The 27532-nt window shown below is 39.6% G+C and overlaps 1 protein-coding gene across 4 annotated transcripts in view; it reads right to left on the bottom strand.

The window, feature by feature from the left end:
- Positions 1-27532, bottom strand: part of POC1B (POC1 centriolar protein B) — a 97769-nt gene that overhangs the window by 4277 nt on the left and 65960 nt on the right. For all 4 annotated transcript variants that reach the window (XM_059402370.1, XM_059402369.1, XM_059402368.1 and 1 more), the window contains one exon: positions 1322-1543. In XM_059402370.1, coding sequence (XP_059258353.1) covers positions 1322-1543 — 222 coding nt within the window. The remainder of the gene's footprint in view (positions 1-1321; positions 1544-27532) is intronic.

Raw genomic sequence — 27532 nt, 5'->3', positions numbered from 1 at the left:
GAAGGTCACCTCCAATTGAATACTGCAAAGTGAAAGTTAGTGATTTTAATATGATTTCACCGAACAAATCTTGTGATGACTCCAAGTGCTCACGTGGCCTTTCTCCACAATCTGTCAGGACCCCAAATCCACATACATGGCCCTTGCTCTTAAAGGCCCTGAGATGTCATCTACAGGTTTTTAGTATTCATTTAATGACTGCCTCTAAACCCTGGCTATAAAATAGAATCATATGAGGTACCTAAAAGGACAAATGTCAGGGCCTTGCCCCAGACCAATGGCAATGTGCTGTCGGGAGAAGAGAACTGGCCATCCTGATCTGTAGCTTTACAACTGCCCCAGTGATGATAATACACAGCCAGTATTGAGAAGAGAATGAGAGGATTTCTATGCAAGAGCTATTTGAACTTGAAATATGTATTTTGGAAAAGGAACTGACATCTCTCTAGCTCACATGATAGCCTCTCTTTCTGGATAACCTGTAGCAAGGTCTGCTCTGACAGATACAGGCAACCTCATTCTAGAGATACAGGAACAATAAGACATCTTCAAAGGAAACACTGAATCAGCAGAGCTGGAGGGGAAACCGTTGAGGTAACCATTTCAACAACCACTTCCCTTACATGACACCTGTATCTTATGACAAGAGTTGGAAGACCTTTGATATATAAAGATCCATACTACACCTTCTTTGCAAAGGTAAAAAGGCATCAAATGACGAGGTAACATTCTAAAACAGGTATGCAAAAACCATCACCTCCAGAAGAACACAGCATCAACGTAATAAGCTCTGGAATGAGGAAAGTTATATCCTGGATAATAAGAATATCTTCAGGTGAAGAACTATAAGCACTGCCAAAATTTCATTCTAGCCAGAAATTGTTAATCGTTTTTCTTATGGCCCTGGATATTTCTTTGATAATGCACTGATCTGAGCACACTACATCAAAAATCTTCAGGTAAAACCTTACCGAGCAGAATCATATTACATTTATAGCATGGAGTAACACTGCTGTTCTTCCCAGTCTCCACTGTTCCTTCCAGCCTCCAGATGGTGGAGAGAGCACAAGGGCAGTGTTGTGTGCACACGTGTGTGCATGTGTGCATGTAAATGCATACATGCATATGCACACGCGGACTCTGATCTGACCTCTACAAGATCTTACCAGAGCAGCTCAGCAGAGCTTGCCTTGCTGTATTGATTACCACCCTGAGCTTACCTTTCTAAGAACTTTCCCCCTGGCTCTGCTAGTTCTGCAGGGTGCTGTAACCTGGGTTGTTTTGAATAACTTACCCCTCAGGACAAAGCACACTGGCCTACCTGGGTCAAAACATTGAGTTGTTCCATAATATGCTCTAAAGCGTCAGTCAGAGCGAGCGGTATGCTTCTTTGGCTCTCAGAAGGGAAGTCACTCACGTCTTCTGTTTTCTTTTTCAAGGCCGTTGGGCAACATTCCGTTGACAGTAAAGAAGGGTTCAAGAAATATCCACTGATCTCTTCGCTCTTGTCTGCTAAGGTTCTTACAGTGGTGGTATCTGTTGTCTTTGACATCACAGAAAAGATAGGAAGAGTTATAGTTTCCAAACCTCAACATGATAGATAGATAGATAGATATAAAGTATTTAGTAATCTTCCTTCTAAATACCCAGCTTACATTTAATTGTTTACCAACTACGGTATTATAAAAATTACAATTACAGAGAGAAAATAAAGCTAACAACGAAGAGATAAAATTCCAATTTTCCTTGACTTTTTACATAAAATACACTTTGTATGTACCCATCTGCTGGAGCTAGATGAGGTGTTTTACCACTAAAACGATAGTTTAGATGCAGTCTAAATCTTCTTCTTTTTTTTTTTTTAATAAAGATTTCATTCATTTGACACAGAGAGAGACCACAAGTAGGCAGAGTAGCAGGCAGAGAGAGAGGGGGAAGCAGGCTCCCTGCTGAGCAAAGAGCCCAATATGGGGCTCGATCCCAGGACTCTGAGATCATGACCTGAGCTGAAACAGAGGCTTAACCCACTGAACCACCCAGGAGCCCCAATGCAGTCTAGTTCTTAATTTAAAACAAATACCACATCAAGCACATCAAGATGACCATTATTTTTTTAAAAATGGAAAACGACAAGTGTGGATAAGGATGTGGAGGAACTGGAGCCCTCGGGCATTGCTGGGGGAGCAGCAAACACTGTGGCTGCTGTACGAAACAGTTTGGCTGTTCCACAAAAAGTTAAACCAGAATTACCATATGACATAGCAATTCCAATCCTAGGTATGTATCCAAAAGAACTGAGAGCAGACACTTAAAGACACTTATATACCACTGTTCACAGCAGCTTTACTCACAAAAGTCAAAAGGTGGAAACAACACAAATATCCATCAGCAGGTAAGTGTAGAAACAAAATGTGGTCTGGACATACAACAGAGATTGTTCAGCCTCAAAAATGACTGGAATGCTGATACATGCTACAGCATGATGAACCCTGAAAATATTATGCTAAGGGAAATAAGTCAGACACAAAGGAAAATAGTGCACAAGTCTACTAATAAGAGGTGTGCAGAACAGGCAAGTTCACAGACACAGAAACAGTAGAGGTCACGATGGGCTGGAAGGAGGGGAGGGTGGAGTTACTGTCTGATGGGGACAGGGCTTCTACTTGCAATGGTGAAAAAGTTCTCAAAATAGATAGTGGCGATGATTACACAACACTGTGATACTTACCATCTGTAAACTGTACACTTAAAAGTGATTAAAATGGTAAACTTTATGTTGTGTATATTTTATCACAATAAAAAGCCAAAAAGCCCTCCAAACATATGGTCATAAGCAATCTGAAAATAAAATTTAAAAAACAACTCTATTTACAACAGCTTCAAAGAGAATGAAATACTTGGGATAAATTTAACAAAAGCGCAAGGCTTGCTCATTGAAAACTGCAAACATCACTAAAAGAAATTAAAGATCTAAATAAATGGAAAGGCATCCACATCCATGTTTGTGGACCAGAACAGTTAATACTGTTAAGATGGCAATAGTCCCCAAATTGATATGTACAGATTCAATAATATTCCTATCAAAATCCGAGCCGCCATATTTGCAGAAGTTGACAAACTGATCTTAAAATCCAGAAGGGAATGCAGGGAACCCAGAATAGCCAAAAAAAAAAAAAAAAAAAAAAAAAAAAAATACTGAAGAATAGACTTAGAGGACTCACACTTCCCAATTTCAAAATTTAGTACAAAACTATAGTAGTCGAGACAGTATGGCAATGGGTATAAAGACAAACATATAGATCCATGGAACAGAACTGAGAATCCAGAACTAAGCCCTTTCATTTATGATCAATTGATTTTTGACAAGACTGCCAAGACAATTTAATGGGGAAAGAATAGTGTTTTCCACAAATGGTGCTGGAAAAACTAGATGTCTAAATTCAAAAGTATGGATTTAGACCCTACCTCACACCATTACCTCAAATGGATCACAGACTTAAAAATAAGAATGAAAACTATAAAACTCTTAGACGAAAACATACAAGTAAACTCTCCTGGCCTTGGATTAGACACAGGATTCTTAGATACAACACCAAAAGTACAAATGACTGACTAAATGAATAAATAAATTGGACTTTATAAAAATTAAAAACTGGGGCACCTGGGTGGCTCAGTGGGTTAAAGCCTCTGCCTTCAGCTCAGGTCATGATCCCAGGGTCCTGGGATCAAGCTCCGCATCTGGCTCTCTGCTCAGTAGGGAGCCTGCTTCCTCTTCTCTCTCTCTGCCTGCCTCTCTGCCTACTTGTGACCTGTCAAATAAATAAATAAAATCTTAAAAAAAAAAATTTAAAAACTTTTGTACTTCAAAAGATACCATCAAGAAGCTGAAAAAAAATACCCATAGAACGGGAGAAAACATCTGCAATTCATAAATTTGGTAAGAGCTTTTTTAAAAAAGATTTTATTTATTTATTAGAGAGAGAAGGAGAGAGATTGAGAGAATGAGTGGGAGGAAGGGCAGAGGGAGAAGCAGACTCCCTGTGGAGCAGGAAGCCCTGTGTGGGATTTGATCCCAGGACGCCGGGATCATGACCTGAGCCGAAGGCAGACACTTAACTACCTGAGCCACCCAGGCACCCTGATAAGAGATTTTTTGAAGAATCTACATGTAACTCCTACAACTCAAATATAAAAAGAAAAATAATTTTAAAATGGTTAAAGGGTCTGAATGGATGTTTCTCCAAAGAAACACAAATGACCAATAAGCTCATTGAAAACATGCTCAACATCATTAGTCATCAGGGAAATGCAAATCAAAGCCATAATGAGATATCACTTCATACCCACTGGGATGACTGAAACAAAAAAGACAGAATATAACAAATGTTGGTAAAGATATAAAGAAATTGGAACCCTCATATATTTGCTAGTGAGATTGTATAAGGTGTAAACACTGGAAAACAGTTAAACATAGAATTACCAAAACACCTAGCAATTAAATTCCTTGGTATATACCAAAGAAAAATGAATACATACATCCACATGAAACTTGTACATGAATGTCATGGAAGGATTATTCATGATGGCCAAGAAAATGAAAACATTCCATATGCATCCAAATGCTGTAGTAATGAATGTTTTAACAAAATGTGGTATATCTATATAATGAGTATTATTTACTCACAAAAGGGGTGGAGTACTAATACATGCTACCATGTGGATAAGTCTTGAAAACTTTAAGTTAAAGAAGCTATATATAAAGATCACACATTGTATGATTCCACGTTCATGAAATGGTCATAGTAGATAAATATATGAAGACAGAGTATGATCCGTGGTTGCCAGGAGCTAGGAGGAGAGAGCTAATGGGAGATACTGGTAATGCTACGATAGTGATGAAAATATTCTAAAATTCCGGGGCACCTGGCTGGTTTGGTTGGTGGAACATGCAACTCTTGATCTCAGGGTCATGAGTTTAAGCCTCATGTTGGGCGCAGAGACAGAAAGAAAAGAAAGAGGAGAGCAGAGGGGGGGAGGGAGGGGGAGGGGAAAAAGGGAGTTAGTTCTAAATTTCTTTTTGCAATGGTGAAATATTCAAAAGTTAGGTAGTGGTAATGGTTACACAACTTCGTGAATATACCAAAAACCACTGAATCATATACTTTAAAAAAGCGAATTTTATAGTATGTGAATTTTATCTTATTAAAACTATTATGAAAACAAGCAAAAATATAAATACACACATTACAGAGGGTTTTTTTTTTAAATATTTTAATCAGTTTCACATTTTTCGCTATCATAGGAGAGTTCCTGAGTGAGGTTCCCTCAAACATGGGAAGTATACTTCTAATGATGGTTCATGATGACCATTAGCATACAGAACTTACTATGTATTTGGCACTGTTTCAAGTACTTTACCTCTATTAATTGATTTAATCCTCACAATAATCCCATAAGGTAGGTTCTACTAGTATTCCCATTTTACAAACGAGGGAACAGATACAGAGAGATTGAATAGCCTATACACATAGGAAAGATGTATGAACCATAACCAAGCATACATCTCAGAGATGCTGAAATATTCTAGGTGTGTAACTTTGGGATCAAAGCCACTTTCCCCATGAGGTTCCCAGCCAGTTTTTAGGAAGATGAAAACTTTCAAGCTTCCCTCTTTCATAAATTCACCATTTGTTGAAAATAATAAAAACAAACTCAAAATCCATCATCTGCAATTCAAATTTATTTTATTTTTAAAGATTTTATTTATTTATTTGAAAGAGAGAGAATGAGAGAGAGAGAGAGTGAGTGCACGTGCATGGTGGGGGGGAGGGTCAGAGGGAGAAGTAGACTCCCCGCTCAGCAGGAAGCCCGAAGTGGGACTCGATTCTGGGATTCCGGGATCATGACCCGAGACAAACCAACTGAGCCACCCAGATGCCCTCAAGTTTATTTTAAAAGGATGTACAAAACACGCCTTCATACTCCTACCTAGCTAAGTGTGTCTGCTCACGGTCTCTCTGTTCTCTCAGCACATGGTCCCAGGGCCTCGCTCTGTTAGGCACCCCTCTGAGCAGTGAGAACCCTTACCACTGTACACCCTGGACTGAGCAGGAACTTGAATATTTTTGAGTAATACGTTAACCACCTGTATACAGATTTTATTACTGTTCTCACTGACAGAAACCAAATGCTCCATATAACCAAGACAGTCTTTTACACGGGGCATGACACACCTCCGAGTGTACATGCAAGTATCACTAGGGGTATTGCAGCAACTGTTCTGGTCACCCATGGGAAAAGGCCTCAGGCTAGTTAAGCAACCATCTTTGAACTCTGGGGTTTTACAGTCAGGGTGGTTAGTGAATAAAGGGTAATAGGAAATAGACAAAGGAAAGATTTAAGTCCCTCAGTCTAAGCCATAAAAGATCTCAATACAGCCTTAATAATGGTCTTCTTGTTTGGGACCAGCAACAAATAAATTACTATCATATGACATGTGGAGGTGAATGAAAAACAGCCAAGGGGACGGTCAGGGAGATGGGGAAAGTACGAGGTCTCCATCCCACATCCCACAACGTTAGCCAACTGACGTATCTCCCTTTCCGACTCTCAGAGGTATTGGAACCTCGAAATGAGCAGATTCTTTCCCACCAACCAACTCTGACTTTGCATCCTGCTTGTACAGGAAAAGGGAAGGATGCATGGCTTAGGGAAGTTTCAAAACACTCATTCATGAAATTTTTTAAGCAATCAAGAAGGGAAAAAATAGGTTGAAGATTCTGGGCTATCAGAAGTCCAGCAGATGAGGCTGCTGTCCCCCTGCTCCCAACGCACTCTGGCCCTCTCCAAGTGGCTTCTACTCTTCTCCTGGGTAAATGCCTACTGAGCGCCGACACTCCAGCAAGCACTGACTGAGGTTCAACAGGAGTATGGTGCAAGGCCTGCTCTTGAGGATTCTGTTGTGGGGAGAGAATTAAGACAGAGTGAGACCTAGAACGCCCACAGGGCTGGGCGCATCCCTGGTGGGCACAATGGAAAAGAAACAGGAGCATACCCGTGACCAGAAGACTGCCAAAAAGAGCGACCCTCTGGTGCTCCTTGAAAGGAAGAAACCACACTCTGTTCCCTTAGCTCCTACTTTTATTGCCAACGCTTGAAGTACAGTGAGGTAAGAATAACTCATTCCTTGAATGATTCTGCAAACAGAGGCCTCCTGTGCTGGGCTTTAATTAAAGCACAGGAAAACGGTGGCCATGTCAAAGATAGGAAATGCAGAATATGCAGAAAATGCGCCAAGTGCAGAATAAATCTGAGTGGCTGAGAAAACGCTCCCTTTAAGCATACAAAACAAAGTAAGAGATACAGAGTTGACGACTGCCAACAATTTGATAGTCCTGAGAGCTAGACACAAAACCTCTGACATTCTGGGGACAACAGACTCTTTTTAAAAGAAATTTTTTTTTTGAAGATTTTATTTATTTATTTGGCAGAAAGAGAACACAGCAGGGGTGGTGGCAGAGGGAGAAGCAGGCTCCCCATTGAGCAGGGAGCCTGACACGGGGCTCAATCCCAAGACCGTGGGATCATGACCTGAACCGAAGGCAGACACTTAACTGACTGAGCCACCCAGGCGCCCCTGGAAAACTGACTCTTAAAAGACTGTTTAGACGCCATGGAAAAATTAATGCGTAATTTTTCATTTGTCACGTACATTAGAAAATGAATATTTTAGATTTTTTAAAAATGATTTTACCTATTCATTTGCCAGAGAGACAGCGAGTGAGCACATGAGCAGGGGCCCAGGGAGAGGGAGAAATAGACTCCCTGGTGGGTGGGGAGCCTGACACGGGGCTTGATCCCAGGACCCCGAGATCACAACCTGAGCAAAGGCAGATGCCCAACTGACTGAGCGAGCCAGGAGCCCTGAGAAGGAATTTTTTTTTTTTAAAGATTTTATTTATTTATTTGACAGAGAGAGATTACAAGTAGGCAGAGAGGCAGGCAGAGAGAGAGAGGAGGAAGCAGGCTCCCCGCTGAGCAGAGAGCCCGATGCGGGACTCGATCCCAGGACCCTGAGATCATGACCCGAGCCGAAGGCAGCGGCCTAACCCACTGAGCCACCCAGGCGCCCTGAGAAGGAATTTTTAAAAGTACATTAATAGAAAGTGAAAATGGTGGCATTTACAAGCAAATTTTCATCAGGAAATTAACCATTCAATGATGTAATCAAGGTCCACATTTAAACTATTACTATTTATGTAATTAACAACGGGACATTCACGACACTGTGCTGCTCTTTCCACACAGAAGTTCAGGCATCATTTTATTCCTTCCTCCTTTCCTCTTCTTCCCTGCCCCGGCCCTCGCCCGGCCCTCGCCCACTCCCCGTCTGGGAGAGCCAGCTAGAACTAATCCCTGGCGCCTCTTCCCTCACCATGGCGCTGTCCTTTCCTGTTGTATTTGTGTTTACACGTCTACATTCCCAACTAGTTTGTGAGAGAGTCTCTTGAGGGCAGGAGCCACCACTTTCCCAACTTTTTCCCTCAGGGTTCTGGCACAGTCCATGAGACGCTGGCAGGACTCCCCAGTTACTGAGCTGAAATCATGGGTTCTAATTCACTGAATTCACTGTCCTGTATCAGGTGAACCACCAACAAAATAGTATTATTAATAATTTGATAGTTTGAGAGACAAGTAAAAACCCAAAGTTAAGCCAATCCCATTCTCTATTAAAAATTACTGTCTGAGGTGCCTCCTCTGAGGGAGCAGTGGAAGCATTTAGCACGTAACCGCAAATCTGCAGATCCCTTCTTGATTTTTCCTCACCATTCCCCCTACAGTGTATCTGATGGTTTCTGATGGCCTGGCATAAAGACTCTGCAAAGTAGGCATTTCACATGTAAAGGTAATCAATGACTTGCTCTTCAGATATATCTTTAATGAATGGGTTAAAATAAGTCAGTTTGGTCTTAGAACTACTATTTTTAGTCTTGGTTTAATTCTGTGAGTAGAGAACAAAACAGACAAAAGTCAGAAAAGCCTTTCTAAGGGTGGTTTTGACCCCTCCAGCTAAAGTGAGTTTCCTATCATTGAAAATTCTAAAATAGAGATGGGATGGTCATTTGTTGGTGATATTCTGAAAAATATACAAACATCAGGTCAGGAAATTCAAATGAATGCCCTTCAAAGCCCTCTCCATTCCGGATATTCTGAGATTTTTAAATTACTATACACACACACACACACACACACACACACACACACACACACGAAATGCCTCCTTGAAATAGACTAGGATAACAAAGAATATCTTTTGCTTGGATAAAAATAAAGGTAGATATTATTTTCCAAATAAAGAATGGGTCATTTATTTTCAATAACATTTAGAGTATGAATTCGGAACTTAATAATCTCTATATGGGATCTAAAATAATGAAGTCATAAAACCCATTCAAATGACATTTTATTTAGCACCTACACGCCAAAAAAATTCTAAACAGCAGAGATACAAAACTGTGTTAGTTTCCTAGTGCTGCTACAACAAATTGTAAGTTTGTTGCTTAAAACAACACAAGTATATGAACTTAAAGCTCGGGAGGTCAGAAGTCCAAGATAGGTTTTACACAGCTAAAACCGACAAGCCAGCAGAGCTGTGTTCCTACCTTTTCTGGCTTCTAGAGGTCCTGGTGTTCCCTGGCTCATAACCCCATCATTTTAATCTCTGCTTCCATTGTCATAGTCCTTCTCTAATTCCCATACCTCCCTCCTTCCCACCCTAGTGATTTACTGTGCTCATCCCAATAATCCGGAATAATTTCCCCAACACAAGATCCTTAACTTTATCACATTTGCAAAGTCCCTTTTGCCATGTAAAAAAAAAACACGTTCACATATTCTAGAAATGGGGACATGGACATCTTTAAAGGACCATTGGCTGCCTACTATAAGGAATGAATAAACAAGAGAGATCCTGTGGTCACAGGGTTAAACTCAAGTGGGTGAAACGGGAAAATAAATATACAGATATGTGATATAATGTCAGGTAATGACAAGGGTTATGAAGGAAAAATAAAGCGGGTAACATGATATTATGATACAGCTTCATTGATGATGTTTTTTTTTTTTTTTAAAGATTTTATTTATTTATTTGACAGAGAGAGAGGGAACACAAGCAGAGGGAGCGGGAGAGGTAGAAGCAGACTCCCCACTGATTAGGGAGCCTGATGTAGGGCTCGATCCCAGGACCCTGGGATCATGACCTGAGCCGAAGGCAGATGCTTAACCCACTGAGCCACCCAGGCACCCCTCGAAGCTGTATTTTTTTAAACAGGAAAGGTGGAAAATAAATTTTAAGCATGTTAAGTTTGAGATACCTATTAGACTTCCAAAGGGAAAAGTCATGACTGTCACTAGACGTATATAATTCTAGATTTCTGTGGAGAAGTTGTGAAGAGTTATCTGAAGCAATCTAACTATCTATTCACCAGTTTTTGTAAAGGATACAAATGAAGAGCCAGATGAAGAGATACACAGAGCAAGGTCTGGAAAAGTCCCAAATATAAGAACTTCTGTTGCCTTGAAGTTGGGGTCCTCAACATGTAAATATTACAGCCATGGGCCTATGATCACTCAGGGGGAGTCAAACAAGGAAAGAGCTGCAAAGACTTCAAAAGGCAGGAAGAGAAGGAGCAGGAAAGGTGACGAGGGGCCCATGAGGTGGGAAAGGTAGTGGCCCAGCAAGCCAAGGGACAGAAGAGTTTCAAGGAGGAGAGGGTGATCACCAGGAGCAAGTGCTGTAGAAACACTGATTTTAACGAAGCACTGGGACCTTGACATGAGTGGAATGGTGGGGACAAAAATTTACCTGGGAATTCAGAAGAGTGGAAAATGAAGAAATGAAGATCGAATGTAGGCAACTCCTCTGGGGAGTTGTGCTTGAAAGGGGCGCAGAGTGAGGAGACCGGGGCTGGACAGGGATGAGGGGGTCAAATGAAGTTTTCCTTTTTACAGATGGCAGATACAGTATAAATGTGTGCTAATGGAAAAGTTCTGGTAGAAAGAGAGCACTGATGTCATAGGACAGTGAGGGGATAACTTCTCAGCTAATGGGTTGGCTAGGCAGCACTAAGTGCCCTGGAACTTTGTATAAATTTAAGGTGCAATCAGTCACCATGGCTGTCTACTCAAAATCAGTTGCTTGGGTGTTGGTGTACAGTAGGCAAAGAAATAGATTTAACCAGGTTCAAATTTTTCAGGTGGGTACAACAGCGGTAGGAAGGGATAAGGGCATGGCTGTCATGGTGGACTACAGAACCTAAAGTAGAGGAGAGGGACACAGACAGAGGAGGTGGGCAGTGGAAAGGCACCAGGATTGGAGACCCTTCTGGGGTTGATGAAATATCAAAATTCGAGGACTGGAGGAAGTAAGTGGTGGCAAAAACTAGCAGGCTTTACACTGAGTTTACCATCAGCACAAAGGATTCAGACAGTCACTGAGTTCATCTGAGAATCCTGACAGAGAGACAGTATGGCTGTCTTTCCAAAGTGACTCACTGCTGCTCTATCTTTAGTTCTCTCTTTGAGGTCAGAATCCTGTGTTAACCAAGAATGGGTGAACCAATCAGGAAAAACAGAAAAAGGAGCTATACACTCACCCAATGTGGGATTGTCAGAGGACCACACCAAAAGATTCAGTCCCAATTTCTAAAATCATTAGGAAGAAATCCTGAAGAAAACCGCAAGTCTTCTATTTCGTATATCTGCACAACGTACCGTGTATCCTTGTAAAAACATACCCACCTGCTTAAGTCTTACTGATCTAAAAATATCTCTGGGATAAAATCAGAGAATGTCATGTGAAATTTGTGTCTCTCACACTACCCTGGCTGAGCTGAAAAAGACTTCTGTTTGTCCCTTGGGAGAAATCATACATCTTTTTCTCAAAGAAAGAGCCTTCAGGCTTTAGGGATAAGGTTTTACAGAGGGCTTTGATTTTTCTTCTTCAAACCAAATTGGAAATTTCGTTTTTGTCAGAAGACTTGAAAAACACACTCTTAAGCAGCTATCAACTATAACATCTGAATGCTTAATTCAGTCCCCTTGAAAAAGGCAGCTGCCACAACAAACTGTCTTTGTCTTTCATCTTTATTCTCATCTCTAGAGAAGCTTATTAATTTTGAAGACATGAATGTGCAGAATACAAGTATGACAAATAAAATCTGTACAAAAATTTCCTTCTGTTTCATTTCTTACGCGATCAGGCAAAACCAAAGCATGGTGCTTCTTCACTCATTGTTCAAAAAAAGGTGCATGCATGCGTATATCTAAATTTTGAGGCAAATAATAGCTTATATTACACAATGATGTATTTCTTGAAGATGTTTTATATTCAAGTAAGTATTATATCTTGGAAAAAATGGAAGTTTGACGTGGAAAGCCATATTTGGTTTAGTTTCACCCACGTGTCTCAAAAGAGCCATCTGTTCACCTTTCAGAAAGCTGCCCCTTTCTCTGTGTGCACAACAGCAGTCAAGGGAAATTAATATGTGACTGAGTAAGAAATGCAAACTCACTGCAGTTCTAACATCTTTGAATGAATCAGTGATTTCTCTCTTTTTATCTAAGAGCTGGTTTTTCTTTAAGTTCCAACTCTGCTTTAAAACTTTCAATTAAAAGGTATAAGGAATAATAAAGCAGTCCTCTCCCCTATCTTAAGAAATAAAGTGTGCCATTTTTGGATCTATCTTTTTCCCCTTCCCTTGTAAAGAACAGCATCATCTTGAATGTGGTATCCATCATCCCAGTTCACATCCCTGTACTTTTATCACTCTCTAGATATCCCTGAACAACAGTAGTGTTTTTGCATGTATAGAACTGCTCATAAAACGGTCTTGTAGTGTATCCTTGCAGAACTTCTTGTTAATCGTTTTTAGATTTGTCTGTGGGGATGCAGGTAAGTCTAGCTTACTTATTTTCACTGCCAAATAGTATTCCATTGAAAACTATTCTACAGTTTATATATTCTGTCTATTGTTAACTTGCATTAAATGCTACAATGAGCAGTGTTATGTCTCCTGGATACGAGTGTGAGAGTTTCTCTAGAATGGGAAAGTTAAGTCAAAGTTTTATTAGATATTGTCCAAAATATTGTCCAGACATTGTCCAAACTTACTCTTGTATGAGCAGAAGGCAGTCTCCCCTTTTTCTACAAAATCAGTAATATTTCATTGTGCATTTCCATGATTACTGCTAACAAGCGTATTTTATCTGTATATTATTCTTCTGTAAATTGCCTTTCAAATCCTTTGTCCACTTTTTAACGGGTCTACATCTCTTTTTTCTAATTTAAATTTAAGAGTTCTGTGTATATTCTGGATATGAGTATTTTGTTGATAATAGGTATAATACATCTTCCACTTTGTGGTTTGTCTTCACTTGTTTAGTGGGATTTTCTTTATTCGTACAAATTTTTGTTATAAATGTGGTCAAATTGTTCAAATCTTCCTTTGTAATTTGTGTATTTTGTATTTTGTTTAAGCAATCCTCGCCTACCAGGAGTGTATAAATACATTCTGTTTTCTTTTAGAGGTTCTGAAGTATTTTCACATTTAAACCTCTAATTCCCTTGGTATTGATTTTGTTTGTGGCTAAAAGTATGAAAATAATTATATATTTTTTCCAATTAGCTGGTTGTCGCAGCAACATTTATTGAACAGTCTCTTCAGTGACTAATCTGTCTTCATGGGTCTGCAAAGCCAGGCCTTTCATATACCAACCATCTATTTCCGTGTGGGTCTGTTTATGTGCTCCCAATCGTGGGCTCTGGCTCTGCCTGTAATAGCACCACATTTAAGCTTAACGAACCTCCAACCTCCATATTTCTTCAAAATTGTCCTGTTCCAAAAATTGGTTATTTTTGGCCCTTTGCTTTTCTATTTGAGCCTTAAAATCAACTTTTTAGGTTTCATTAAAAATCTTACTAGAATGTTTACTGGAATTGCCTTGAATTTATAGATTCATTCAGGAGAACTAACATCTTTATGACATTGAGCCACCTGATCTACAAACCTGGTATTCCAAAAAACATGGAATATTTTCTAAATTTCATGTTATCCTTACATGAAGGCCTTAAACTCTATACTTTCTGTATCATTTCAATTTTAGTCTATGTGCTTTCAAAGCAAACACACTGGGGGCACTTGGGTTGCTCAGTCGTTAAGTGTCTGCCTTTGGCTCACGAGATGATCCCAGGGTCCTGGGACTGAGCCCCGCACTGGGCTCCCTGCTCGGCAGGAATTCTTCATCTCCCTTTCCTACTTCCCCAGCTCATGTTCCCTCTCTTGCTGTGTCTTCTATCAAATAAATAAATAAATAAAAGCAAACACATCGCCACCAGGTTAGCATTGTAATAGTCATTCAGAGCCCAACTTACCCTGATGTTTCAAATTATAATTTTTCAACTTTATGGTGGTGCAAAAGCAATACACCCTCAGTAGAAATCACACTTCAAATGTTAAATTCTGATCTCTCCCTGAGCTAGCAGTGTGCATGGGATATGACATTCTCTGTCCTGGGCGGCAGCAGTGATCCCCAGCTCCCAGTCAGCCCCACGATCTCAAGGGTAAACAATCAATATACTTTCAACTTTTCGGTTTCTCACTCTCAGTACGGTATTCAATAACTCACATGAGACTTTCAACAGTTCATTACAAAATAGGCATTGTGTTAGATGATTCTGCCTGACTATAGGCTAACATGCCCTGAGCACATTTAAGGTAGGCAAGGCCAAACTGTGACGTTTGGTAGGTTAGGTGTCTTAAATGCAGGATCTTGGGATGTAACCTCATTGTAAGTTAAGGAAGACCGGTACACAGCCAGCCAACTAAATCCAAAGTCAAATAAATCCTCAAATAACTATCCTCAGTATTTCTGTGAAACATAAAGTTATCAAAGAATCAGGGACATCATTTAGAATGTATTTTTGAAAAATTATTTCCTGAGCTTGCTTATTCTTTCAGATAAATAATACCATTTCTTAGCCTTTCCTGGAGGGCCTACTTTCTATTCCTCAAAACTTTTCAAATGCCAGATTCGAAAGAAGTGAGCTTAAAAATCATGAGATAATTCTTTTAAATTGTACACACAAAGTATATCATGCTTTAGTCAACTGAATAAGACTTTAGCTCCCTTGCTGTATTTGTTTTAGTGCTATGAAGAGGCAATTTTAAGACAAGAATTTATCCAATCATTTAACAAAGCTACATTCAGAAAACTGGCAAGCTTTACAGAACATCTTTTGGAGAGCAAATATTGTATTTACTTATTGTTCTATTCATCATGTAGCATAATGTGAATATTATAGAACAATTAATAATAACTATGATTGTAACAGTAATATATATTCACAGCTGGGTTTGAAAACCACCCTTCTGTCTATTAATTATTCATTAAATCATTCAAAAAACAGAGAATGAGAGCTTTCTATTAGAATTCAATATACACAGTGTACATTGTATTAGTTGACTTTAATTTGCATTTGCTAAATAATGAAGTCTTTCCTTATCGTCCCCAAATAGATGAAACTTGCCCATCATCTAAATCTCTAGCTTTTGCTTCTTAAGGCAATTATCAATTTTCCTTACATTTCCGCTATTTGTGACATCGTATAATTTTCTATGCTCTCATATAATATATGAATATGAATGGGACATATATGAATGGGAAATCAAGTCACACAGACTTTTAACCCTGTATCTTTTATGCAGTAACTATGTGACCATGGACAAATTACTTGACCTTCTGAGAGCCCTTAGTTCCATCATCCATAAAATGAAGAAAATGATATTGAGCTACATTATAAGGCTGTTGTGAGAATGTAGATTTATTGAAAGAGTTTAATGTAGAGTCTGTAATCACTTACCTACCATCATCAGTATCATCATATTGTGTCCTCCCCCAAGTCCTCTAAAATCTAATTTGCAAGTTTCTAGAAGGGCAGAAGCTACAGGTTACCTTCCTTCACACAGCTGACAACTTGCTGAGTAACTCCTATGTGTAAGGCACACATAACATAATTAATGAAATTTGTTGAATTAAAGGTACTTCTCTATGCTGTATATCCCAAATTTGTTTGTTTTTTAATTCTCCTCTTTATATGTCTATTTTCTCAAATTAGGTCATAAGCCATAAAATGCAGGTGTAGTTCAACAAATAAATGGATGAACCATAATAAATAAATGCTGATAGTAAAGAAGTATACACTGAATACACACTTAAAATAAAAACCACTGACAAATCCATAATAAAATATTAAGACATTTTCAGATGTAATTAAAAAAAAACACACAAAAAACAAGGTTTCCATTTTCAGGCAGGTTCCTGAAAAATGTACATAATATTTTAAAGAGACATTTAGTAGACAAAGATCCAACAGCTATTAACAAATTCTGATCTTGTCATTTTCATGGATAAAAATGGTTTCCTAATAATTAATACAGGAAGCCAATCTAACATCAAGCATTTAAATCTATGAATCTCATCTGAAATATTTAACCCCTTGATGAAGATTATATATATAGACACAGTTAAAAATTAGGGCATAAAGCCTCCAGGAAGAACAGCTTATGAGTAGAATTTCAGTAACAGATATTTCATTATAAATAGCTGAAAACAAGATGCTATGATAATAGTGTATGTTTGATAGAAATACAATATTTTCCTTTTCAAGATTTTTGTGTGTAGAGAGCTGTAGGTATTTTTCCCTTTCTTATTTTGCTGGTGGAAGAAACCCAGAAACCAAAGACAATAAAAATGACTGCATTTATAATGAAAGATTTTCCTTTTTTTCTTTCTTTTTAATCAATTACCATAGGGAAAGATGGTCTAGGAAAATAACTTACAAATACTACTACTATCATTAAGGTCTCCTCTCCTGACCCATGATGTTTAAGTCAGAGTCTCCCAGAGCCCCAACAGCTGTCGAAGCTCTCATCGAAGGTGTGAGCTTTGAAACAACTGATGAAACTCCCAGGAACCATTCTGAACAACAGGGAATGCTCTCAGACTGTGTGGTCATGAGACATCCAAACACCAGGCACTCCAAAGGCTTTGGGTTTGCCACGAATGCCACTGTGGAGGAGGAGGAGGCAGCCATGAATGCAAGGCCACACAGGCGTACAGAAGAGCTGTGGAGCCAAAGATGGCTGCCTCTCGAGAAGATTCTCAAAAACATGGTGTCCACTTAACTGTGAAGAAGATTTTTGTTGGTGGCATTAAAAAAGACACTGAAGAATATCACCTAAGAGATGATTTTGAACAGTAAGGGAAAGCTGAAGTGACTGACGTCATGACGGACCGAGGCAGTGGTGACAAGAGGCTTTGCTTTTATAACATTTGATGACCATGACTCTGTATGCAAGGCTGTCATTGAGAAATTCCTACCGTGAATGGTCAAAACTGTGAAGTAAGAAAAGCCCTGTGTAAGGAAGAGGTGGCTAGGGTTTCATTCAGCTGAAGAGGTCGAAGTAGTTCTGGCAACTTTGGTGGTGGTCGTGCAGGCGGTTTTGGTGGGAATGACAATTTTGGTCATGGAGGACACTTCAGTGGTGAGGGGGCTTTGCTGGGAGTCGAGGTGGTGGTGGAAATGGTGGCAGTGGGGATGGCTATAATGGATTTGGTAATGTTAGACGCAACTCTGGAGGTGGTGGATGCTAGAATGATTTTGGCAGTTGCAATAATCGATCTTCAAAATCTGGACCCATGAGAGGAGGATATTTTGGAGGCTGAAGCTCCGGTCGCTAGGGTGGTGGAGGCCAACATGTGCCAGACCATGAAACCAAGGTGGCTACGGTGGTTCCAGCAGAAGTAGTGGCAGAGGTTTTCATGACTGCCAGGAAACAAAGCTGAGCAGGAGAGCCAGAGATGTGACAGCGAAGATACAGGTCACAACAGGTTTGTGAACTTGGCCAAGCACAGTGGTGGCAGAGCCAAGCTGCCACAAAGAAGACGTGTTTTAGATAATACTCACGCGTGTGGACAAAAAACCCTCATGATTAATTGTATAATGGGTTATTTTAGCTTCTTTTCTGCAGAAGATGTAAAGCACTCCAAGAAAGGGTTTTAATGTAGGTTTCTTTTTTTTTTTTGGTTTTACCCATGCTGCCAATTGCTAAATGAGATAGTCTGATCGTAGTGCTGAATAAATGTGTCTTTTTAAAAAATGTGCTGTGTAAAGTCAGTCTACTCTGAAGCCACCTTGGTAAACTACCTTCACAGTGTGAAGTCAGCATCCCTTCAAGGGGATACCAGGTTCCATTTGAAATGTGTTTGCAACTTGCTCAGGCACAGAAGCCAGTCTCCGGAAACCTTGGTATGACTGAACTGACAAGTTAATATGTTGGCACCTGGAGTTCATGGTCAGAAGGACTTTATTTGGTTCTCTGGTTATTAATATGATCGCTGGCACAGCCTATGCAATAAATCTAAACTGAATTACGGTATCAGATAAAATTACAGATAGTACACGTAATTAATAAATGATTTAATATCCTCTTGAAAAAATTATACCATAAAAATTCAAACATACTTTTCACAGATGCCATGAGTCAGAGAGAATATGAACTCGATTCTCTAACTCCGTAAGAGTGGTTAGCAATCGTGATAAGCTGTGCAGGCACACAAACCCAGGAGGAGGCAGGCAGTTCTGAAAGGAGCAGCCGCGCTACCGCTAAAATATGTCTAATATTTCCTGCCATCCAACAGACCCAGTTTTAGCTGCTTCCTATTTCAGTCACGGCGTTTACCAGATAACCAGCATTTCTCAAGTAAACCGTCTTCTGATGGTCCCTCCCGCTGGACGGGACAGGATGCATGTGGACCATCAGTTCATCATAGTTGCTACAGTGTGTACCACGGGTTGCAGTTTGGGGTCATCCTGTGTGACCTGGTGCCTCGATCAATCAGTTGCACTCTCACATCTCTATCTGGACCGGAGGCTCTATCCCCAAGCTCAGTGTCCTATCTTGGTAAACTGTTTACTCAGCAGTTCCAAATTTAAGGTCAGTCACCTCCTCGCCATACCCTATGTTGTTGCTCTCGATCAAGCACGCCCTGCTTTCTAGCTGGACTACTACTGCAGCTGGCCCCCACTTTTCTATGCCTCCGGTCTCACCTCCCTGTCACCCCTCCGTTATCATGTTTTCGGAGTACCTATTCTGAAATTCAAATTCCCTTGTCACTCTCCTGCTTAAAATCCTTCACTGGTCCACCTGAACTTCTCAGGGCGAATCCCAACACCTACAGAGGGCATTCAAGGTCATTCATGACCCAGTTTCATCTCTTCTCTGGGGCCTCCAGTCTTGCTATCCCTCAAGCCCCTCCCTCAGTGCTGTGGCCAATCAGGAACGCCCACAGTATTCTGAACTCATCATGCCCTCTCAAGCCTTCCTGCGTATGCAAACTGAGCTCTGTCCTTGCTTCCCATATAATCAGGCAAATTCTTAAAGAATCTGCTCAGGTATCAACCCATCTGGGAGGCTATTTCTGATTAACTTTTTGTTCCACATTTTACTTTTCTAGTCTGCACACACATATGCGTACACATACACACGCACGTTCCTTATTTAGCCACTCTGCTCCTGGACTCCCATAGCAACTTAGGCATATATCGCTATTTTTGGACACAGTCCCTCATCTGTACATTCCCACTGCTTGGTATATAACAGTGTTCAGCAAATGTACTGAATGAAAGAAAGAAAGTTCTGTTCTAGCCATCTCCTTTGCTCACCCTTCCCCCAGACACTGTTTCCACTCATTGTTCTTCAGACTGGCTTGCACCTGTATTATTGCATCAAAAAAGCCCTCCAAATGGTAACCAAAAATCTCTGCCAAACTCACCAAACATTTTTCATCCTTCTCCTGGCTTTCATTTACATTGCTACCCAAGCCCTTGAAACACTCCTCTCTTGGCTGCCAGGACACTACATGTTCCCACCCATCCCTGGGCTCCAGCCCCCTCTTTTCAATCCCTCGGGAATACCCAGCCCCCCTGCAAGACGGTCTTCGCACACAAGGTTCTCTCTGTCTAGACCACTCCAGTACTCCTAACCCTCGCATCTCAACTGTCTCTGAAGCTTTAGATCGCATTTCTCAAATTTCAATGTACATGTAAACCACTGTGGGTCTTATTAAAATGCAGAGTCTAATTCAGAGGGTCTAGGATGGGACTGGAGAATCCGCATTTCTAATAAGGTCCCAGATGATGCTCAAGCAGACTATTCATGGACTACATTTTAAAGAGCAAGTTTTTTTTTTTTTTAATATTGTAAAGAATTTATTTATTTGAGAGAGAGCCTGACACAAGCAGGGGGAGTGGCTGAGGGAGAGGGAGAAGCAGGGAGCCCACCTCAGGGGCTTGATCCCAGGACCCCGGGCTCACAACCTGAGCTGAAGACAGATGCTTAACCCACTGAGCCACCCAGGTGCCCCTGAATAGCAAGGTTTTATATCTTGTTCAAATATCTTTCCAGAAGAACTGTCTCTGATTCCACCTCATCCACAGATCTAATGATGTCTAATGTCCCCAATATAGACTCTCACCATATCATGTAACTCTCCACAATAGCTTTTGCTTAGATTTACAACCTACATGCATCCTTCTCCCCAGTTCCCACCTAAGACCTGGCACAATCCTTTCTGAGAAATGAATGAACAAAGTCTGTTGAGCCTTCTCCTGACAGGCCAAACCACAATAACACAACAAGATTCACTGCCCTGAGCTCAGCTCTTACAGAAATCCAACTCGTCCATCGTTCGTTCTTAGAGGGATTTTCTATTCCTTCCCAAGATTCACTTGTCTGGGGTCTGCTGAGCTATGGCCAGAGAGTAAATGATTCCACATGCATAGGACTTTTTGTTCCTTATAACAAGCACGGTTGGACACAGTCTTTGTGTATCGTCTACTAGGTACTCCAGATTCTTTGTGCTGGGTATATAAGAAGCAGAGTTTATCAAGTAAATTCTACTTATTGTGGCCAGATTCAAATCTCCTACCCTGGTGTGAGAAATATTTTGGCACCAGGAGGGAATGAGGCAGGAGGAAAAGACAAAAACTTTTAGTGCACTCCGATTGTTTTCCATTTAAAATTCACTGCCTAGATTCTCATAAAATCTATTCTTTCTCGTGTTTAGGGAAAAAAAACTTGACTAAAAATATTATAGGGAAAATTGTATAAGTTAATGGCTGGATACAACATCTAGAACATTTACATGAAGTAAGCTGTGATGGGAGGCTAATGGAAGAGCTTAACTGCATAGACACACTACAGGTAGAAACACTGTTGTTGCCAAGAGAACTGCCTAGGAGTGCCAAAGTGAACACTAAAAATAAGCAAAACACAGTCTGAGATATAAACTCCACGAATGTCAATTCCCTTGACTTATAAATACATAAAAATAGTCAAAAGCACATAGTAGCACAAATAAAAAGATATTAACACTTGATTAAAATATTATTAGTATACCTTAGAGATAACTATTGCTCTCTGAATAACAAGTTTTAAGTATACTTAAGGGAAGAGATCATTTATTTTGAAATTAAAACAATTTCCCCCCCAATTCTGTTTGGTAAACCTACTAGTATACTCAACTTGAAAAATGGTGATGAATTTTTTAAAGAAATAATCTTATTTGTGTGCAATTGTTCATGTCATCTAGTTGTAGGCCAGGAAGTAATTGCTTTTCTAGAGGTGAGAGAAAAGGATGTGACTCTCTGGTACATCAGTGTCCAAAATGTAAACAGGCATAGTTCTATGCATTCATGATTCACAGAACACATAAGTATAAAAGTGATTTCTTGAAAAAGAAAGAACAACTTTTAAAATAGCATTAACATCTTGAATTTTTTTCAGTAATTTTACTGTGTACAGAATTATACAGAAAGTATAATTTCTAAAAGTACAAATCTGGGAGAGTACATTGCTTAGTCAAATTTTTCAGATTTTCAATTGGTTTTCCAAAGCACACAAATGTCTTCACTTTGTCTTAATAATGCATTTCCAGTTCTATTTAAGATGAGAAATTATTTTAGTTACCATTCTCAAATTTCATTGTTATTAATTGGAATAACATTCCTCAGCACGGTAATTTGCCTGATGCTAGATGTCATTTAGAATTAATTCATTTTACATAATATTAATTATGCACAGAATGGACAAAGTGGGTACAGACCCATTTTACTGAACCTAAAGCTTCAAACAGAACTTGATCAAGTGAACTAGGAAATGTCTTTGGAAGTTCCCACCTATGGGGACAAGGTACAACATGGAAACACAGCTCTGTTACATAATGGCTCCCAAAGAGGGGATACCAGCGGAGGCTGAGGAGCAGTGAACATGGAAGGACTGGATCCTTCGGAATGGCAAGTACTTGGAATCTGAGCAATAGTAACAGCAAGAGGAAAAAAAGGTTGGAGGAGACTTACCCGGGTTCTGCAAATGGATGTATATTTGCAAAAATGCCTCAAATCAATAGAAACAAAGAAAGTATGAGTTCGGGTGAGCTTTCCAGCCTTGCCCACAAGATTTCCAGCCCAGCAAACTAAGCATACTTACCAAGAAAACATAGCTCTGTTTAAAAATAAAGGTAGTGGAAAACAGGATTCACTTCATAGAAATCACACATAACCAAATCTGATGGAAACCGAAGTTATCATCCACTCTACAAAGGAAATAAAACCTGCAACCGCCAGAACAAACAGCAATGACAGCACCAAAGAAAACTTACGCACTCACGATCCTTGCCACAAAGAGTATCCTTTCTTCAAAAGCAACGAACAAAAACAAAACAAACAACAACAACAACAACAAAAAATATCCTAGTAGGATAAGGTTGGGCTCCTGGGGCGAGGAGTCAAAGAAAAGTAACGAAAAAGCCCTGTTAAGGAGGTTAAGCCATTCTATGGTTGGAAAAGAGACTTAAAGATCGGAGAGCTCAATAACTATTCTTTTTCTTTTTTAATATTTTATTTATTTATTTGACAGAGAGAGACCACAAGTAGGCAGAGAGGCAGGCAGAGAGGGAGAGAGGAGGAAGCAGGCTCACCGCTGAGCAGAGAGCCTGATGCGGGACTCGATCCCAGGACCCCGAGATCATGACCTGAGCCGAAGGCAGAGGCTTTAATCCACTGAGCCACCCAGGTGCCCCTCAATAACTATTCTTACCAGGAAGCTGTATCCACACAGCTAGGTGGGAAGAACCTGTGACCAGCACACAACAGGGAATGCTTCCTGGACAGTCAGTCAGAGACAGTGCATCTGCTACACAAAATTCTTCTCCGTCAGGATTCCAGTACTAAGTTAAGGATCTGTGCTTGTTAAAGCCTGGCATGTGCCGAGGATTTAAGTACTTGGCAAATAGGAATGGGGGATGTATGGAATCCCAAAGTAGGCTCCACAAGAATTACTTGTAAGCATTGACACTAGGGCCCATTTCTCCCTATGTTCCTAACCAAGTACTGGGATCCTCAAAACTTGTCCCCTTTTTCTCCCCAAACAAATACTTGTCAGGCTTTTTGGCTACTGTATTATACCACAGTGAAGAAATATTTACGGAGAATAAGCCCCGTTGATACTAAGGATGCTAAAACTAGGATTTAGAATGAATGTGATGTGGGTAGCTGAACTCTTTGGGGAGTGGTAGGGTGCAGGGGTGAGTGTGGGCTCAGAACTTAGTCCCACTCGAGCCCTTGCTTCTATCACTTCACATCTGGTGTGACTTTGGGTAAGTTACCTCAGCCTCTTTTTAAAAAAATATTTATTTATTTATTGGAGAAAGAGGAAGAGATCGAGTACATGAATTTGTGAACAAGGGGAGGGCCGAGGAAGAAGGAGTGAGAAAATCTCAAGTAGACACCCTACTAAGCACAGAGCCTGATTTAGGGCTTGATCTCAAGACCCTAAGATCATGAACTGAGCCAAAATTAAGAGTCAGATGCTTAACTGACTGAACCACCCAGCTATCCCTTGGCAAACTTCCTTAACCTCTTTAGAGCTAATTTGTGGATAGAGTCTATGTGCATCCTTAGTAAGGAGATAACATGCTTAGTCGTGCATAAGAAATGGTGACTATTTTTGTGAATACCACAGGCATGTAAGGAGAATGCTCCTAAACTTGATTCAGTGAAACTTTAAAATACAGACCAAGAATACTATATTCCTAGATAAGCAAATAAGATGGTAAAGTTGGCAATTCTCCTCAAATTATTTTATAAATAAAATGCAACTCTCATCAACGTTCCAAAAGAATGTTTTTGGACAACTGACAAAATAATTCTGAAGTTCATATGGATAAATACTAGGTCAGAATATCCAAGAAACATTTGAAGGGAAAGCGTGTGCACTGTATTTTAATGAAATATTTTGAAGTTACAATAATTAAGGTATGAAAATAGATCAAGAGCAATCAGATCAATAAGAAGACAAAATCCCCATAGACAAGTACATAAGGATTTAGTTTTAAGGAGGTTCAAATCAATGAGGAAAGAAACAATACAAATGGAGGATGACTTTGTTAACTATAAATATGCGATTTATAACACCAAAATTAATTCATCTAGAATTTCAGATTTAATTGCTAAAAATAAAACTTTAAGAGGTGTCTAATCAGTTCAGCATCTGACTACTGGTTTCAGCTCATGTCATGATCCCAGGGTCCTGGGATAGAGCCCAGCACATCGGGCTCTGAGCTCAGTGGGGTGTCTGCTGCCCCTCCAGCTCCTGCACACACCTTATTCTCTCATTCCTTCGGCTTCTCCCTGCCCCCTTCTCTCTCAAATAAATTAAATTAAAAAAAAAAAAAACACTTAATAAGAGTAGCTAGGGATGTATCTGGGAAGTAGGGAAAGACTTTCTTTGCAAAAACACTGAAGAAATCATAAAATTAAAATAATGATACTTTTCAAGAAGTTAATGCAACTAAACCTATCAAAAATCAGAAAGAGAATTCAAGGAGAAATAGCAAAGAAAACTTTGTAGCACATGGCAAAGATGGTCAACCTCATCAGTTAAAATGGCTTAAGGATCAATTTTAAAATGAACAAAACAATAAGAAAAATGGGCAAACACACAAAAAAGCAACGCTGAGAAATAGGAATGAGCGGAAGTCATGAAAACAGTTTGAAGCACACAAGCCAGGAGACCACTGGCCCTCAGAAGTCTGGGTTCAGTCTGCAGGCTCTGCCTTCTGAACTCTTGAGGCTGGAGGGCGGGGCCTCTTCTCCAGGCCTCTAGCATCTAACAGCAGCAACCTCTTCCTGGGAGACAATATTTTAAATGTTCACAACAGTTGTCTCCTGGTAACTTTTTGTTTCTTGTGTTTTCTCTCCTTGTTTTTCATTCTTTGTATAATTAGGAAAGTTACTGCTTTAAAAACATACACATGCACATTACAAAGTGGTTAAAAGCACACTCTGTAAAACTAGACAGAGTTCAAAATCCAGCTTTGTTACTTACTGGCTGGATGACCTTGGGTAAATTTCAAAAGCCCAGGTTAGTATCCAAGACATATAAGACGCTCAGAAAGAATTCCACTGAATGGAGACACATATTTGTGTCCCTTGATAAAATTAGAATCATATTGCTTGTGATATTCTTTTTTCACTTAATAAAAAGATAAACAAAAATCATATTTTAAAAAATAAAAATCATACCCCTAATAGACATATAAGTGCTTTTTAACTTTCATTTTGAAATAATTTCAAGCTTATAAAAAAGTGGTAAGAATAATGAAAAGGGCTCTCATACATCCTTCATGCAGATTCGTGTGCTGACATTTTGCCACATCTTCTATATCAGTATCTGTTTATCTAATTTTTTTTGGAATCTTTTGAGAAAAGCTATAGACACTATGCCTCTTTACCTTAATTACTATTGTGGGTATTTCCTAAGGACAAGACCATTCTCCCATACAACTACAGTATTATCATCAAAATCAGGAAATTTAGCATTGATATTATTATCTAATATTGATAGTACATTTTTGCCAACTGTCTTAATCATGTCCTAGGTAGCAATTTCCCCACTGACCCAGGATCAAATCTAGAATAACACACATTGTATTTAGTTGTTGTTAAATATGGTATGGCTACATAATATTCCATTCATGGATATACTATCCTTCTATTTAAGCCTCACTCCTCTCATAAAGGACATTTGATTTGTGTCCACCCTCTTGGTATTAAGAGTCATGCTGGAATAAACGTACTTGAATAGAAGTCTTTGTCAGTCTTATTATTTTTTAAAGATGATTTAGGATCTTTAGAATGATCATTTAGGATCCAACAGGAAAACAGAAACCACAAGAGTTATTTTAACAGAGAGAATTTAATATAGGGAGCTGGTTAAGCAGGTTTGGAAGTCTGTAAAGGCTGAAAGGAAGCACAGAGGGAAGAAGAAATAGTAAATTCATGGAACAAGGACCTCAGTAGCGCTGGAGGAACAAAGGAAATGTGTTGGATTATTGGACCCTAGGCACTTAGAGGCCCCTGGCTGACTTGAGATGGTTTGTTCATAGGAGAGAAGAGGAATGTTCATTAAAAAGACATTCTGAAAAGGAAGAGGAAATGCCTGGCATTCCTTCTCCATCTCCCCTTCAACTTAGAACAAACAAGTTGACTTGTATGTGCTTTAGTAAAATAATCCAAACAAACACACGAAAAGTAAAAGAATTTTGTGACCATAAGCACTGAAACCTAGCAAAATTCTGCAATGATTTGGAAAGCAATTTAAAATGTACATGTAATATACAAACTGGGCTTTGTAGTGGCCATCATTATCTCACGCAAAGAGAAAATGCTATAGGAGTTAGTTAAAAAAAAATCAAGTTACACTAAAACATTCTTCAACTGTAAAAATCCATTTGAAATGTAAATGATAGGAGTTGGTTGGTTGGTTCAAAGCAACAGTTGTATTGGTGTTTGAGAATGCATGATTGTGCACACAGTATGTTACCTTCTACTGATGCCTACACTTCAGAAAGTAAAAGAAAGGAAATGAAAAGACACAGGAGGAACTAGAAAAGGACCAGCACTGGCCTTAATAGCCACGTCACTGATTGTAAGGGTTTTTTTTTTTTTTTTTTTTAAGATTTTATTTATTTATTTGTCAGAGAGAGTGAGCACAGGCAGACAGAGAGGCGGGCAGAGGCAGAGAGAGAAGCAGGCTCCCTACTGAGCAAGGAGCCTGGTGTGGGACTCGATCCCAGGACCCTGGGATCATGACCCGAGCCGAAGGCAGCTGCTTAACCAACTGAGCCACCCAGGCGTCCCAGTTGTAAGGGTTTTAATTTCTTTAAAGTCCTAACATGTTTTACCAATCCTGATTTCATAAAGTACAATGAAATGACTGAAAATTCTATTAGCAGATTATTGATTACTTCCAGCAAGTAATTAACAATCAAGTGTCTAAATAGAAGGGCAAAGCCAACTAGCTTTCCCATGTATGCAGCACCAAATAACTCAAAACCAGATAGGTAGGGATGG

Source organism: Mustela nigripes, chromosome 6 (genome assembly GCF_022355385.1).
Source record: "Mustela nigripes isolate SB6536 chromosome 6, MUSNIG.SB6536, whole genome shotgun sequence".
NCBI classification, from domain to species: Eukaryota; Metazoa; Chordata; class Mammalia; order Carnivora; family Mustelidae; genus Mustela; species Mustela nigripes.
The sequence above is the reverse complement of the archived record's forward strand: the minus strand, read 5'-3'. Positions and strand labels throughout refer to the sequence as shown.